Here is a 17,723-nt window from a genome sequence, read left to right as displayed (position 1 = left end):
TAAACAACAGTTGGACCAAAGGTAAAAGATGTGTAGGCCATGTCACAGCTGTAAACATAAACGGTTTAATCCCAGTTTATTTCTGTTTGTATTGCAAGGAATAATGTATAGGTTCCTTGGTTGAAGTGTATGTGAATTACATAAACTAACAGGAAATAAACATGGACTCAAGATGATGCCTAATAATGCAATTAATTTGAAAATGTGCTTAATAACAAGAAAACAGTATTTATAAAAGTATAAACTGTCAAATAAAATCTCAAGATAGGAAGAAAGTTGACGATCACCAGTGAAAACGAAAAGTCACCATAGGACGTGCCGCACAGTAATTATTCTAGAAAGCTAAAGTGGAAAGAGTAGAATAATAAACAACTAACCTAGTTAACAGTAAATTAGCAGGTACTTCGAATGTTGTATTAGCAACATAGTAGCCTCAGACAGCTAGCATAAGGGTTAGCAGGAAACTGAGCGCAGAAAAGCTAAATTAATGCATTAAAAATGGTCTTTGGTTGGTCAAAGATCTGACAAATTTGTGTTGAATGTAACTATTATTTAAAGTGCTGAGGCACTGTGTTGGCACAGTTGAATATTAAACTGAAACTGAAACCAAGGCTTCAAAACAAGACGTCATGATGTGATCGTTTTCCAAACCACAGAGTTTACAATTCTAGTGGAGATTAGAAAAGTTTCCAAATGTACCAAGTAGGTCGGACTGAATTTAGGGGTAAATTCATACAAAAAGATGCACAAGACATCTGGAATATTTTTTATGAAATGGTTCAGCCATAGCAGACTTGGGTGTAAATATGTACTCAGGGAAATTTAGTCTAGCTGAAGTGTCCTTGCGCAACACCTCAGCTCCTCCGTTAATTCCGCCCTGATGCTGCAGCTGCTCCTCCAGTCCAGCAGGGGGCAGTCTTGTGATTACCAGCAGCACACAGCCCACTGCGTCCAGGAATCCAACATGTCTGCGCCCTGTAGGATGCTGCTATAACGTGAAGGTACAGGACAAGTCTCAGGTAAGACAACACCAAGGTTTATGTCGGTTTTTAAGAGTTGTAATCTTTCCTCTTCGACACGTTGTAAAGGTTTTACGCTGTGTGTCGGGTCACTCTGAGTGTTAATGCAGGTCACGTGCATGTAGCTTCTTACTGTTCAATGTGACTGGAAGTGTTGCAGCTGTGCGTCACGCTTGTTTTTAGGGCATTAGTGTTATAAGAGATGAAATGATGCTGTTCACACATTGTATCCGTCTTATAATTGTTCCTCATCACGTAGTTTGGGTCCTCAACGGAAAGAGTTTTTAAAGAATCGTTCATGAAGTCAAAGCTCCCATTTACGAGCAAATTACTGTGAACACAATGTCTTCAACACATTTTTATTTATTGTGACATTTTTTGTTTTGTGAAATTGCATTCGTTTACATGCATGCACAGATCAGGATTTTTTTTAAATTTAATATTTGAGTTAAAATCTGGTGACAGTCTGGGGCTGTTTGCTCGTGTTTCCTGACCACTGCTGATAACATCCGATCCACACAGTCTTAAAGACTCAGATTACCTGAGATTTTGAGTGTTTAACTCTTATGAAACATTCCCAACGAATCCGTTACGTTCATTGTTGCTAATTTATCATAAGTATTTACTGTCATAAAGAAGTAGTTAGGATCTTCTGTTATATTGACAGTGAATTGGAGAGAAACAGTCTCTTATTTATTAGCTCTGACTGATGTTTGATTGATGAGTACACCATCTGTTCGGTTTTTTCTTTCTTGTCAAAAGACTTATTAAACTTAACTGTTTTATTTGACTTACCAGATTCTTAATAGCCTTATTAGCATCAACAGTTTTTTTCTGAATGGTTCCCAGATTAATCCGACTCACAAACATTTGTGGAACTAATAACATTAACAATCGCTTCTGCAATTATTGGAATGCAGTGCAATGAATGAAAAATGATGTTAATAGTTATTGTTTGACATATCAGCTGGTTATGTGCTCCCCTGCAATGACTCTGTGGCCCCCAGTTTGTGGACTACAGTGTAAATCACACCGTAAACCTTCCTGTTGATACATCATTATTTTTCTATCTTTAAACGTAAATGAAGCAATGCTTTTAGATTATATTTCCCTTAAAACTGCTTCAGACCAGGCCTCAAATATTCTACTAAACATCTACATGTCCTGTTAGTATGGAGTGTTTTATAGTCCAATCAAGACAGTTACTGAATATTCTTGAAGTACTTTTAGTCACCTGACGGTATAACCGGACATCGGTGAAGTATATATTTATTTGCAGGTCTAAGTTAATGCGCCAATATTAAAGCAACTGCAAGAAACTTTCATTTGCCCTGCAGTCGCCACTGCCTTGTGTATTTAAGATCTTCATTTGATCTTTACCTTAAACCTGAAGGGTTGCCGACACATCCTGCCCCAGTATCAGCCGTATAACCACAAAATATGACTCAAAAAATGAATTCTCTAAAGAAAAATCTCCTCTTCCTTCCTTTTTAACTGGAAAATGTTGCTCACTGCAAAACTTTGCCTGTGGAAATACATAGGTCATAAAGCTGCATGAGTATTAAATCTAGACTGTTTCATAAAGTCCTTGTAGATTTAAACTGTAGCTAAAGAGCATGGAGCTACAGGTATTTTTGTAGCCACCACTAGAGCTGGGAAATATATCGGAATTAAATTGATCTTGTGATATGAGACTATATTGTCTTAGATTTTGGATATTGTATTATTGCTAAATTGTTGTCTTTTCCTAATTTTAAAGGTTGCATTTCAGTCAAGTGATGTCATGTTCTGAACTTACCAGACTGTTCTATTATTTGTCTTTACCCAATCAGTCATTATATCAACCTTACTGATGAGTATTTATCAAAATTATCATTGTCTAATTAGGCTATTTTGTGATAGAAGCAATAATCAACCCTGCAATGCCGTTGTTGTATCGATATAGAGGTATTTGGTAAAAAATACAGTGATATTTGATTTTCTCCATATCACCCAGCGCTAGCCACCACCACCAACAACAACAACACACAAAATATGAATCAGGATGCCAACACACAGTAGGAGGAAAGAGAGGATCATTAGAAATGGTGGATCTGGTAACCGTCACTGCTTTTTGGCGTCAGAGGTCTTGTAACCTCAGTAAGCCCAAAATCTGCTCTACCTGACAGTCCTTAAGATGATGTGTTGTTGTTTTTGCACCTCATCACTGGGTGTTTATTAGTTTAAAGCAGTTCAATGGAAGAGTGTTTTGTAGTATTTTGCATAAAAAGAAAAGATTGGAGAACAGTGAGAAAAATAAACAATCTTTTGTAGCTATGTTTTACATGTTCTTATAGTGTGTGTGTGTGTGTGTGTGTATATATATATATATATATATATATATATATATATATATATATATGTATATATATGTATGCCTGAATGGTTTGAATATTTTAGAAACAAAGGATTTACAGCTAATAGTGTTTAAAAGAGCCGAGTCATTCCCTAACTGCAAATCTTTTGCTGGCTGCAAAATGGAGCTCTGACTTTTACTTCACCCAGATTCCTTGTAGCGATTTAATGTCTGACCCGTGGTGATTCTGGTGTTAATTCAGTTCACTGCCCACCCGCCCGACCGCGCTGTTACGACCATACCTCCGCAGTATTTTGGATATGAGCTCCAGCTGCAGCCGGGCCTCAGACGGCTCCAGAGTTCAGAGGGTTTACCGTCACGTTCTGGCTGCAGTCACAGCTGGCTTACAGTTTCTGAGCTGTCCTTCTGAGGGCTGGACGTTATAATGTCAGAGCCTTGTGCATCCACATGTTGCCTAGAGATGGAGAGCATCTGTGTAATCGTCTAAATCTGTGACTGCAATGCATGTCCTCCTCTTCCTTTCCTCGCATCGCTTGTTGTTTCTGAATAGTCTAATGATGTTGTGAGCAATGAATCGCTCCTCTTGGTACATCCAGACTTTATAAATCATGTATCCAGACTTCACATTGACATTACAGTGGAACTCCTAATGTAACTTTAGCCTGTTTTTGACACACCCGCGTGTGTTTTTCATGTGCTTCATGCTCAGATACTAGAAAGTATGAAGTCACAGCATGTGATGCGTGTTGCATGTCTGCAGAATGTGTCACAGCATGTGATGCATGCTGCATGTCTGCAGAATGTATCCGGAGATGATCTGAACTGGGGGCTGTTTCCCCCCCTTCTTTTTTTCTATCTTTCACAGTATCTGCTGCTGATGCAACATTGTCACGGTTTGTTGCCTTTTTAGATTTATTCAAAGTGCGGGCGGTTTGTAACACATTCTGTCTCACCATTCAAACATGACAGGGAGAGGGTAATGTATTCGGGGGAGCCGGGAAGGAAAGCGGCCTCCCTGGGATTTGATCACAGGCGAGCGGAGATAATGCATGCGAGGAGTTTAGACTGGGAGTCATCGCTATTCAACTACAAGGTCCTGGTTTGAGTCCAGGCTGCAGTGATGGCAGGAAAGCGGCGCAGAGAACAGCTGCTGTCCTCATTAACTGTCTTACTTCTGCACCGTGACTGTTTGACAACTGGAGGACAAGTGAACTGATTACAATACGCCGAGTGGCCACAAATATAATGGACACCAAACTCACAGTTGGTGCAAGAGTTCACAGCAGAGGGGTTGGATGGGGTCGGGGTCAAGCCTCCAGGAAGAGCGCCGGACGTTGGACCATACCAAGCCGTGGAATTACAACTTCTGGGTCCGTCACGTGATGTGGGCCCAAAAAGACTTTTTCATATAGACTTACTTTGGAAAATATTTAGTTTTACTGGTAAGTTGATTGACCTAAAAAAAGAAATGAACTCATAGTTGCAACTTCGGTAGGTCCTAAAAGTCGTAAATGCACTCGTAGACGAATCCAAGTTCTTTTCCCGTTGGAGGCGGAGTTATAAGACGCGTCGGTTCACTTGCTCTCTGGGCTCATGGATGTGGCAGATCGCTGGAAGATCTGAGGAATTTTTTTTGCTTCACGCGCCACTGAGCAAATTTTCGTGGATCAACTTCTTGAATGTGAGGATTCGCTGCTGTTTTTTTTTTTTTTCTTACATCATAGCTATTTGAATATATTTGTGTTCTATTGCACTTCTGCTAATCCTGGGAGAGGGATCCCTCCGCTGTTGCTCTCCCTGAGGACAAATTAATGCATTTGAACTGAATTAAATGAGACTGTTGGTCAAACAAAATAATGTTAAGACATCATCTAGAGCTCTAGGTCATTGTGACAGTTATGTTTCACTGTTTTTTTTACTGTTTCCTAGACTGAATTTATTCATCAATCCCAACAATAATTGATAGTCACCAGTGAAAACAATAGTAGGGACATCTCAGTCTGCTCTGCTGGACCGCTGAGCAGTTTGGGGATTAAGGGTCTTGCTCAAGGGCCCCTCAGTGAAGGGAATGTGGACAAGATTGAAACAAGGCATCGTATAATAATGTTTTAGATTGTAAAAACACGCTGAACACTGAAAATGACTTACACTCCAGTTTTGATTAATATTTTGGCACAAAATAAATGTCTGTCTGCACAGTGAGAACACCAGCTTAATGTAAAACATGAATTTTAAGTGGTAATATAACTTAATTAGAATGTTTTCCCAAGATAATTGCACCCTGAAAGTGTGATGTGAAGCACTGCTCATAACTTGCTGCTTACTTTTGTAGTTTAAAGCTAATTAAATGTGTTGCATCAGGCCATTTGATGTAAGTGTTGTTTATGCCCGATAGTGTGGAAATGATGAGTCCGTTTATTTATCACAGGTTAGCTGAGCGCTCGGAGAGACGAGACCTGTAGGTTAAATCTCCGTTAAATCAGGTCATGCAGTCTTGTGGGATCATCCAGACTCTTCTTGAGTTCTGCGTTTTATTTGACTGGCCTTTAGCACTTGGCTTTCAGCAATCAATAGCTCCAGGACCGGAGCTTGAGGAGGTGAATACTGATGTGGAGGAACAGCATCGGCATATGACAGGCTCTCTACACTTGTATATATCTGAAGCCTTCTCTCTCAATCTCGTCCCATGTGGCTCGGTGAATGATCACAGCACAGTTCATTCCTGTCTGGTCGCTGCATTAGACTCATCGATTACAGGTAATCCGTAGCTCCTAATTCATAATGTGGCGCCATCTAAACAAATACGACACCCCAGAGTTCGCTGCTGCCGGTGAAGGTCCTTCCTGTGCTGTTTATTGTGCTGTTAACAGTTTTGCCATCTTGTCTATTCAAGGACGCCATTCATTTATTGCGGTTCTAATGGTATTCAAACTTTTCTGCAATGATGGGCAGAAACATGAAATTGCTTTTATAATTTTTAATATGCCTGTGCTCTTTTTTTCTACTAATATCGAAGGGCTTCAGTTTGTCTCCAGGGCCTTTCTCCTTGTTTATCTTCAATTAGTTTGGTGGCAGGTTCTTGTCGTGGTCACGTAAGCTGCCTCAGAAGCCTCTCTCACACACACACACACACACACACACACACACACACACACACACACACACGTGACTCGTCGCTAACTTATTGTGAATTAAGCTCTCATCTTTTGTCTTGCGTCTAATGTAAAGGTGAATGCAGCCACTAGATGGACTGCCACACTAAGAGTTGAATAAAACTGATTGTCAGAGTTTTAATGTCGTTGGAAGATAAGAATGAATTCTGTCACTTTTTTTTACTTTTAATTTCAAAGAAAAGTGATCATGGTTTCTGTTTGGAAATGGCCTCTGACAGGTCTTTATCTTTACTGAGATGGAAACCGAATGGATTTTTTGAGCGGTGAGACCAGAATACGAATACTTCAGTTCTTATCAGAGTACAGACCTAGACCCCTGGGACCAGAAATATGTATCAAGTAATAGATCACACATGTTAAACATAACCTAGGACAGAAGACGGACCTTTTGTTTATTATTCACTCTTTTTTCTCCATCATTTCCTGTCACATCTTAACTGTCCATCTTTGATTTTTAAAAAGCAAAAATATCCCCAACGATGTTAAAAAAATCCTCTATCTCTGTATATATTTGATGTGATTTTAAACATGGTCTTCAACGACCTAATACACCCAGACAGAAAGCGATAGACCCGGTATGACAAAATCCCTGTTAGTAGACAAATCGATCGTCTCCTGGTGTATCTTGTCATATTGCTTCCTCTGTTGGAAAGTTAAAATACGACCCGAGAGGGTACAGAAATGAAACGGCGCACTGAGAGTCAGTTTCTTGTCTCTGTGTCACGCTGGTTTCACTGTTGCCCCGCCCCTTTAGGAGACTAGCAAAAAAGAAAATATAAGTACATGAGGCAAATATAAGAGCTGGAGAGAGTTGTGTGTTAGATGAGGACGGTGTGTCGGCGTCGCTCCACAGCTGTATGTAATGTAAACGCATCCAACACACAATCGACAGCATCGGCCAGATGTGCCGATCTCTGGTGATGAGGAAAAACTGGGACCGGGTTCCCTAAAGTCAGCAGGATTCATCCTGGTGGCATCATGAACGTCTGTACAGAATATCACGTCACTCCGTCCTTTAGCTGTTGAGACGTTTCGGTCTGAAGTGGTGACCCGACTTTGCCATTTTATTTACATCCAAGTTTCCAATCAGCAATGATTTCACTTTTATTATTATTATTATTTTTTTTAAATCACCAGGTTCCCGTGTCGGTACGCACTACAGCAGTACTAGCTGTAGTGCGGTGGGCAGAACCAATCCTAAAAAGATGGTTTAGGATGGACAACGAGAAACGCTGCAGAGGAACATAAACCAGCCACATAAAGGTGCTCCGATAAAAATAAAATGCGGGAGACAGTTTTACTGATGCACATTTTCTGGTTAATACTGCATTCATGCTCAAATGAATCCTTGTCAGAGGGTTGGAATGAGATAATAATCTTTGATCATCTTTATTATTCTAATCTTTTTTTTTTCATGTGGCAGCACAAAATCGGTTTCATTACAAAGTATTTGACTTTGTGTCTCTTTCAAATTAGCTGAGATGTGAAGATGAGAAAACAGACAAAGTGTAACAGAAGATTATTGAATCGGCCTTGGTTCTGTGTTGTTGCAGGTACAAAGCATGATCCCAGTGAGAAATCAATTCATATTCAGCTTTTATTTCATCAGACTGCAGTAAATAGATATGAAAGAAAGAGGAGAAGAGGATATGATCTCCTCGAGGCTGATAGAGTCTATAATTTATTGAGGACGGTCCGGGACTTTGAAACCCAAGTGGTTCTTTTTTTTTTCTTTTTTTAAAGACCATTTCTTCCATTTTTCAACAATGTCATTTTATAGAAGATCGATATCCGTAACCTTGAACTGTAAATAAAGAACAGATTTGGAGGATTCATTGATGTTGCCCACAGTTTGACGTGTCTCCTAAATGAAGACTAAAGAGAGCCTTAATATTCTAAACAACTAACAGCGGTGGGCTTCACTACTCCAACTCATCGTACAGTTTTAATTTAAACTGATTCATTTCTTTAATCAAAGTCATCGTCATCCTTGAAGTGCAGTCAGTGTTAATTATGCTAAAAACACACCACAGTCGTGCTGTCGTGTGAGAATCTAAAGGAGTTTTCAGACTCATTATAATGAGCTGATAAAAGATGTGATGAGTTTGTACAAGGGGAGTTTCAGGTAATTCCAATTTTCGGTTATCGTTTCACAACAGTTTATGTAGACCTGCACATTTTAATAACTGGTGGGATTCCTCTCCAGCTTCTCCCCCGTGTGCTCAGGTTTTATTGACATGTTTACCTCTGCCAAAGATGTTGCGTTTCCATCCCAGGTAGTTTGTCTGACAGGCAGCAGGGGAGATTTCCTGAATAGATATTGGCTGAGAAACGGCTCGGATTTAGAGTTTGGATTTTGCCGGTGATGTGCAACTGTAAGGATGGATTTTTGTACCATGATATTAAATATATCTAACATGTAGCTTTCATAATAACGCTGTATGAACTTTTAAATCTTCCTCTTGGGTTATCTGGGGAGTCCGTTGTTTACTTCTGGTAAACAGTGTCATGTATGAAGCCATAAGGCCTGGCAGCTTCACTTCTTACAGTGTACGCTTAACTATTACTCCCGACTATGACCTCATATTCATACTTTGTGTACTTCCTGTATTTCAGCACAGATTCTTCCCTTCTTCTGTTTGTCCACCGCGGTGTGAACAAAATGTTTATAAAAAAAATAAATAAAAAAAAAGATCTATATTGTTGCTTGATTACTTTCTTCCTCATCTGATTGGACATCCAGAACTTCATCTTTCATTTACCGAACCGACATGAGTTGATAACCAGAAAACCTAATGGAATAATCTCAATAAAAAGAAATGCACTAAACCCCAAAAATGGCAGGAAATAGGAACGACATTGTTGGGTGCAACAACAGTTTGGAGAATTTGGAGAATTTGGAGAGCGGTCCAATGTTTGCGGTGTTATTTTCTCTCTTATCGCTCGCCTCGCCTTCCTTTATTAGGTGGTAATTTAAACACTGGCTATGCAACATGTCATTTATCGAGCATGTTTAAACGAAGTGCTTTTATGCTGCAAATCTACACGGCCCGAAACACATTGCTCTTTCTGTGTACTCTGTGTTATCGAAGACGCCGTTGCCAGTAATTGCTGTAGGAATATAATATTCAGCCTAAAGAGCAGCTCAAAATTGTGCCTGTTCCTTTCAAATTACTGCGGCTTTGATTTGATTATTCACAGCAAAACATTAGCCGAGCTCTGACTCAGGCTTATTGTATTGCCTTGAACCATGTTTCCTGCCTCTGCGCAGTTACCGCTCCTTTATTCCTTGACTCTAATGTAAATGCAGCTGCGTGAAACGTACCGTCAGTGCAGTTGCGATGCCTTATGTAGGTCAATTCTTCTTCAGCGTTCACTGCTTGGCCTTGTGATGAGTGATTTCATTTTGTGAAAGGAACTGCGGTTTTATTATTCATACTCCAACCGAGATTGGAGTTTCGGTGCATTAAAGCATGACGTTGTCATTTCCCCACTCGCAGAACTGTTATTCCCTTTGCCCCAAATTGGAATTAAACCCTACATTTGATGCTGGCCTTAATTGTTTTTCTCTCGCAGCCGCAAAAATCCAGTTAAGCCTCGTCTCTCTGAATGTACAGTATGTAATTTTATTGGTTGAAATTTTTTTTTTTAAACCCCCCCCCCCTCAAACTGCTATTTTACAAATGTTTCTGCAGCTTGCCATTTAGGATTCATGAGCCTTTCTGTCACCTTTTGATGACGGTGGGTTTTCTCACTTAAGATTTAATGCACACTGGTCTCTGCCTCTTCTAACTGACTCCAAAATTGATCTGAACTGCATCACGATTTTTCTACAATCAAGTACCTGAACACATTAGGCGAGTAGCGTGAAATTGACCTCTGAAATGTGTGTGTGAGACTTACATTGTAAAGAGGGAATTCAAACTAAATGGATTGTATTTGGGACTCTTTCTGCAGTACGCGCGTCACATTAATGCCCTAAATGTTGCTCGTGGTGGTTACACTTCAACGGCTGCTGGATAATCAGCGGCGCAGATAGAAGCACAACTTTTCTTGGGAGCAGTTTGTTGCTCTAAAGCAGCGTGAGGTCCCATACATCTTTTTGCTACTGTCTCTTCTGTTGATCTAATTGGATACCCTCTGTTGCCTACAATGAATCATTGCTGGACCTCCTCTCTCCCCTCAAGTACTTATTTTTATTGAATGCAGGGTTCCCCTGAATCACAAGGCTCAACCTTAAAACTTGTATTTGTCCCTTGGCTCAAGTCATTGATCTTTTTTTTTTTATTTTTTTTTATTTTACAGCTGTGTCAGTATCACTTTTATTCCAGCAGAGGATTATAGGCTTGCTTTTATGCGTTTCTGGCTCCCCAGAGAAAAGCCAGGAGTTCAAGCCGTTTTCCCCACTCCACTAATTGACTCCTAATTTGGCAAATGCATTTTAAGGTGGAATGAAAAAGCCGACCCCTCTCTGCATTCATACAGGGGGGAGGGGGGGCACTTCCAGCCCCCCTCCGTGTATTAGTATTGTTACTTATCCATATTCTGCTCTCTACTCTCGACCTCTGATGCAGAAGAAGCTCTGCTGCAGCGCAGGGCGTTTAGTGGTGACACATCTGAAGCTGAAGTGAGGTGTTTTGGCATGCACCCCATGATTTTTGGGAGAGAAGTTTTAAATCCTGCCAGTTCTCAGGCTCTTCACCACGGCGAGCGTCGGCACTGATCCACACTGCAAACACCTCCAGGAAAGTGGCTCTCGCTGAGCCGATCGAAGGCAAAGATTTTCTTAATTACTCGCCCGCTGCAGAATGGAAAGGCACGGGTTTAGCCCGTGGGTATCTGTATCGATTTGAGTGTATGATGTTTTAATGAGCCCGGCGTGTAAATGATTTGTTGCAGTTGTGTATTCATGAAAGGCTAATTTGTTTGTTTTTCTTCTGCATTCTCAGTGGATGGATTCTCAGTTGACGCGGAGGCAGATTTAAGGCTTTTGAGAGCAGGATGTCGAAGATCTCTAAGGCAGCCAAGGCTGTAAAGAAATTGGATGTCAGCAATGTAATCCGGGCCATAGTGAGGTCAGGACAAGCGGCCCCCGGACCTCCACTGGGCCCCATCCTGGGACAGGTAAAATGACTTACAATTCCACTTCTTGTTCCATCTGTCTGCTCCAAATAATCAGGAGTGTTAACTTAATTGCAAGAGCAGGGCTTCATTTTATCAACTGACCCTCTGCACACAGCTCTCATTAACTGCCAGACAACCTGGTCCTTCCCTATTTTCACTTTGCCAATCACACAGTTGCCTCTCTCTCCTCAGTCACCTCATCCTACATCCCCACCACCACCACCTCCATCTCCTCTCATCGCCCTGTTCATATTCACATTCTTATTCTAGTCGCACCGCTCCATTGTGCAGGTAGGGGCTACACTCTGCTTCAGTCTGCAACTATTTTCTCACAGTTTCCAGGCCAAAGACACTAACACCTCCATCCACAGCAGCTGTCCATATACATTAGCCTCACTCTTTACAAGACATTCAATGAAATGGGACTGAACCTGCGAAGGTTTTGTCTTAAATTCTTGTATACGTCTCTCTGCTTCAATTACTCCAGAGAGACGGCTGAGGTTGGCTTTTCTTTTTTTTTTTTTTATTGCTCAGGGATGCACCACTCTGACTCTTTCACCGGGGAGGCCAATTCATACTAGTACAATTTATGTATATGCTGGTACGATAATAAAATAAGTCAGCAGTCCTCAAGTGTTGAGCAACGAACAAAGATGGATTGTAAGTGGAGAAAAATTACTGAGGATACATCATTTTTAAAATGAAGTTATCCTTCCAGTGATGTTGTTCGGTACGCGTCTCAAATCTGAAAGGACATAATAAACTTGCTATTGACGTGTCGGGACGACACTGTACATTTAATGACATAGCCTCATGTTCATAGTCTTAATCATCATGAGAGAGTCCTACTTTTCTGCAATATATTTGTGTGTTGTGTTCTACCCACTGATCACATTTACACATGATTTCTGACTAAATACATTTTGTTATTATATTACATTGGGTTTGTTTAATGTTTTGTAAATAAAGTTTTCAGATTTGGGATTTCATTCGTTTAATTTTCGGGTACATCTTCAACATACTTGAATATAACGATAATATAACATCAAAGATGAATTCAGCGCTACACTAAAAACAACCGACCCACTCCGATGATCTCCTGAAGGTCTCGAGGATTCATTACGTTGAAAACGGTCCAATTGTGACGCTCTGTTCGTTAACCTCATCTACGTTTCTGATCACACAAGTTTTAAATCTTTCCTGTAAAATGTATCTTTTTATTTTAGACCATAAAAGCACAATCTGCGTCCGCTTTAATGGCGATTCAGCTCTTTAACTTTGATTGTCCTTTGCGAGATTGAATGAATGAAACCCTATGGCTCGTTCTGTCCATACAAATGATCCAGTTAGGCTCTTTAATGGACGGAGCTCGTCAGCCTGGAATGCTGCTGAACGCTTGGAAACCTGATCAATTCTCACAGTTAATCCATCTCTGTGACTTATCGACAGCACTCAGCGAGGACAATGGGAAAGTGAACCAAAGTGGTAGAAAAGAGCTCCACGGGGACAATAATGTCAGGAACAAGTAAATGTTGAGGTGTCACAAAGGAGTTAATTTATGTGAAAACATCTCATTTCTCTTATCTGTTGTTGACTGTAAAGGTGTCATTATTTTATGGTAATGTTCAAAATGATGTACTTTGCTGTCACCAGTGACATCAACTGTAACATAAATTCAGTTAATTAATGGAAATCTGAGCTCCCTGCCAGACTGGGACAATGATTAAGTGCTCACAAATACTGCAAGTTTTAATTAAACACATTTCTCTTCTGTTTTGTTTGAACTTTATCCGGATTGCTCTCTACACATCCACTTGATAATATTTTCACCTTCGTATTCAAATAACAAATAATTTCTTTAATGATTCATTTGTTGATTATGTTCTTGATGAATCAATATTTTGCTCTAGATAACTATCAACTCTGCAGCTCTCTGCAGCTCTACATCTTTTAAAATCATTGTTTTGATTTCCCGCCCTCGACTTTACTGTGTTGGTTCGCTCTCACTGCTCTCATAGTGTCGTTTTTGGACGCAGCAGTTAAAAAAAGCTTTAAGCAACCTGCTCGGCACCAAACGCCAGACAAACACAGTAAGCGACCAGCTGGCGAACACAGTTGAGCATTCAGCAGCTAAAGAGTCTCGTTTGATGGTGGAGCCCAAAAACAGAGCTAAAAGAGAGTGAATGCTGGGAATACTTTCATCATGTGACTCAAAGCAACACGTTTGCTTTATCAACTAAAAAAAGCGATGACGCGTCAGATGTTTTGTGTGCAGCTTTTTTTTTGGTTGGTCCCAAGGGGACAAAAAAAAAAAATCAATGAACCAATTTTTTATTGTTTTTTAATTACCACAGGCATAAGACGTATTGTTGTCTTGCAGACACACACACACACACACACACACACACACACACACACACACACACACACACACACACACACACACACACACACACACACACAAAGGTCATTTGGACTGATGTTTGACTGTGGCTTCACTTTTGAAGTAATAACACAATGAGTAGTTACAGTAATGAGCCATTTTTATTCAGTAATTAGGAGGCAGATCTATTCTTTAATCTCATCCTATTTCAACATCTTTTATTCCTCCTAAAAAATACAGCAGCCGGGGTTTTAACTGCTGCCAAGTGAAGAGACCGTAATAACCCAATTTTACCGTCTCTGCACTGTTTACCAGTTAGATGTATAATTGATTTTAAGATTTTCACTGATCACATTTAAGGCTCAGCTAAAGCTTCCTTCCCCCTCAGCTACACTGGAGACCTTTAAGTTCCTTCTGATCCTCCAAAGCTGAGAATTAAGAAACTCGCTCTGACTGTCATTCAACTCTCAACCCCTAAAGGTTATTAAGTTGTTCAGTTTGTAGCGCGTCCTGCCTCCGAAAAATCACTGTAAATTGACTTTTTTTTTTTTTTTTTTTTTACACCTACATTTTTACACCAGCATTGGGTGCAAAAACATGTTATTGCAGAATTGCATTACTTGACAGACGAAGGGGTTATTTTTAATGGCAGCTCCCCATAGGCATACATACAAATTCCAAACAACACTTTGAACAATGCTCTGCGTCTCTCACATCCTATGAAACCTGTCACAGAGACACGAGTGCTGATATGTCAGCATCAGTGGTCGTTTGTGGTATTTTGGGCTGTTTTACCCCCAAAAAAACACGTTTTCTTTTCCCAAAAGATGCTCTGGTTGGAATTTGATCGTTTTAAAGAATATGAATTATGCGACAGCTCAAGATAACAGGCAAGAGTATGGATCCATCTTATACGAGTAGGAAGTGTGCTCTTTACTGCCTTGCTTCGTCCTGTCATATTTCCCACTTGGAGTTTTGCATTTTTCTTAAAGACCGCAGTTAGTTTTATACTTTTATTTTAATGCATGACTTTTACTTTTAACAGTATTCCTACACTCTGATCTGTTACTTAATTAAATCCAACAATACCAGAGTGCTTCCTCCACCTCTGTTCAATTTACAAAGGAGATGTAAATAACTTTGCTGATTAAAGTAATTTCATTCATTTTCTTTTCAAAGATTCTCAGTCGCTGTCACCATTCATACGGACGTTCAGCTGTGAATCTGTCTTCAGTTCAAAACATCCAGTCAGTTGAAGCTGTCTCGCTCAGTTCAGTACAAAATGAACGCATAAACAATGAGTTATCGGATTATGAATTCATCAGTGGCTTTCGCTCTTTTTTTAAGGGAGGAATATTACATTTTTGTGATTATTATTTATTTATCCATCCACCCCCTCGGCCTCCTCGTTACATGACTTCTACTCATTTGAAAGTATATTTGAAATTATTTTGATGTGCCAAAAGTGGACGTAATTCAAGACGAAGTACATTTCCCTCGAAACGTATTTCACAGTGCAGTTTCGATGAACTTTTACGCATAAAGTGATTTCCATCAATTTAATTTGTGAATTAGTTGAATTAGTCTGCTGACTCTGTGGAATTCTCCAGTAAGCAAATGACCAGGATCTAATAACTCCTGTGATCTTTGTCAAGGTGTCACAGTAGAACCAACAGGGTGCAGCTGATGGAGGACGCTGTAGTGAACCAGTTTGTATGGGCTTATTAATAGAAGCTGACAAACTGTCTTGTCATGAATCTGACCAGAGCTCTTCATCAACTGTGCTTAGATCTGATTCCCGTCTCGCTCTAGATTTATGCATACCTGGCTCTGGGCCCTCAATTCAGCAGTAAGTACATTTTAGAGATGAATTAGTTTACATTTCCCTCATGAAGCAGTTTCTCCACATCAGTGAATACAGATATAGTCGTTCCAGGGCTCAGGTTAGTCCTAAAAAAAGACTTAATTGAAGACGGCAAGAAGAAGGTATTTTTAAGTCGTGTCGCTGTCTTTTAATAGACTTTTAAAGAGGAAGTAACGTGAATCACAGCAGAGCGCTTATTCACCGCTAAATGGAGCTCCAAAATCTAAAAGCTACTGGTTTTCAAAATATCCTAAAAGTAAACGACCATATTAGCATCAGGTTTATCGTTTATTCATGTGTAGAATAGATAATCTTGTTATTCTGTTTCTTTATGTGACTGTCACACGTTCACTTGGTACTTGCGTTTATCATTTTTCATGTGTGTCCGTGTGGCATGACAGGATGTAAAGGCGTTATCATCCATATTTTAGAGAAAGGCAAGCACTGTATTTAATGGATGACAAGCTATAGGACATGCAAAGTCAAACTTGTTGCACATATGGATATAGATATATAGAAAAAGCAGTTATGTGTGAGACACTTCTTTCAGACTCATTTTGTATATAATTGCTTTATTGTATGTGTGTTTTGTGTGCTTACATGTAATTTCCACAACAATAGTCAGTTCAGTGTAAAGATTTGTTGGTGGATTTACTGAACACCTGTGATTTCTAATGATATGAAATGGAGATAAGCAGCAAATCCTCACATCTGAGAAGCTGGAACCAGAAACAGTTTGTCACAGGTTTGACAGAAAAACAATTTAGCAATAATCAAATTTAATTTCTTTCAACCAGCTAAATTATTAATCGACTAAATGTTTCTAATTAATTTCATTCATTAATTTCAGCCTGATGTCACCTGAGACCAGCGTGAGTGTGCGTTTGTCTGCAGTATTGCATATCTCAGACTCTTTTGCATCATTTCTTTCTCCCAGAATATACTTTGAAGTTCTGCCCAAAAGCGGCGAGATTGGTGTGTGCTCTGATGAATGATTTAGACATCTGTCTGTTAAATGTGGCTCTTTCTGCCAGACCACGGGGGCGTGAGCTCTGAGCCATACTGTAGCTGTCGCCGTGTCTGGGGTAATGAGGGGAGATGGGTTGTAACCAAATGCTCACCGGAGCAAAACCAAGCCATATGTTTGAACTAAAGGTGCCTCCTTTTGGACCCGTTGGGATGTCATTGTTGTCGGGGCGGCGTGTTGTGCGCGTTTGTCTCTCTGGGTTCCTGCGCTCCATCAAGCTAACACTGTGTGTAACGGTAAATAAATGGCAGTCGGCAGCCGCCCTGCTTGAGGCGGTGGCTCCGGCCCTTTAATCTTAGCCAGCCTCTCCTCCTCGGTTTTTTCCTCCTCTCTGACTAACCACCCTTGACAGGGGAAGTGCAGAGAGGTAGGCCGCCTGTCGGCTGCAGGGCAAAATTTAAACAAATAGAGAAATAAAAGAAGGAACGCGAGACAAAAAAGGGAAACTGACAGCTTTGGTACAGGAAAATGATTACCGACTGGAGTGAAATTAACACATGGGAATGGACAGGAAGAATAGAGGCAAAAGTAGAAAGAAAATAGGAGGGCGACTCGTGCTCTTTTCTTCAGGTGCAGGTTATGAGAGTCGGTGGGAGCTGAGGGAAAATGCTGAGCATTGTATCTAGAGCTTAACAGGTGTAACAAATTCTAGGAGGTAGTCGTTTTCCGAGGCTGCCGATGCAGTTGCTGCTTTTAGTATAATAGAAATGTGAGAAGTTGCACACCAGGGAGTGTATCCAGAATGCGTAGGTTTGAAATGTAGAGTGAAACGGGGAG

The 17,723-nt window shown here is 40.3% G+C and overlaps 1 protein-coding gene across 1 annotated transcript in view; it reads left to right on the top strand.

Moving 5' to 3' along the window:
* Positions 1–935: 935 nt before the first annotated feature.
* Positions 936–17,723, top strand: part of mrpl11 (mitochondrial ribosomal protein L11) — a 35,390-nt gene continuing 18,602 nt past the window's right edge. The window contains exons 1-2 of the mRNA XM_068715507.1: positions 936–1,019; positions 11,498–11,672. Of these exons, the coding sequence (XP_068571608.1) occupies positions 11,550–11,672 (123 nt within the window). The 5' untranslated portion in view covers positions 936–1,019; positions 11,498–11,549. The remainder of the gene's footprint in view (positions 1,020–11,497; positions 11,673–17,723) is intronic.

This window comes from Cebidichthys violaceus, unplaced genomic scaffold, assembly GCF_023349555.1.
Source record: "Cebidichthys violaceus isolate CVI_PGR_0920_01 unplaced genomic scaffold, fCebVio1.0.p SCAF_2, whole genome shotgun sequence".
NCBI classification, from domain to species: Eukaryota; Metazoa; Chordata; class Actinopteri; order Perciformes; family Stichaeidae; genus Cebidichthys; species Cebidichthys violaceus.
Note: the sequence above shows the minus strand (reverse complement) of the source record. Positions and strands in the feature narration are given on the sequence as shown.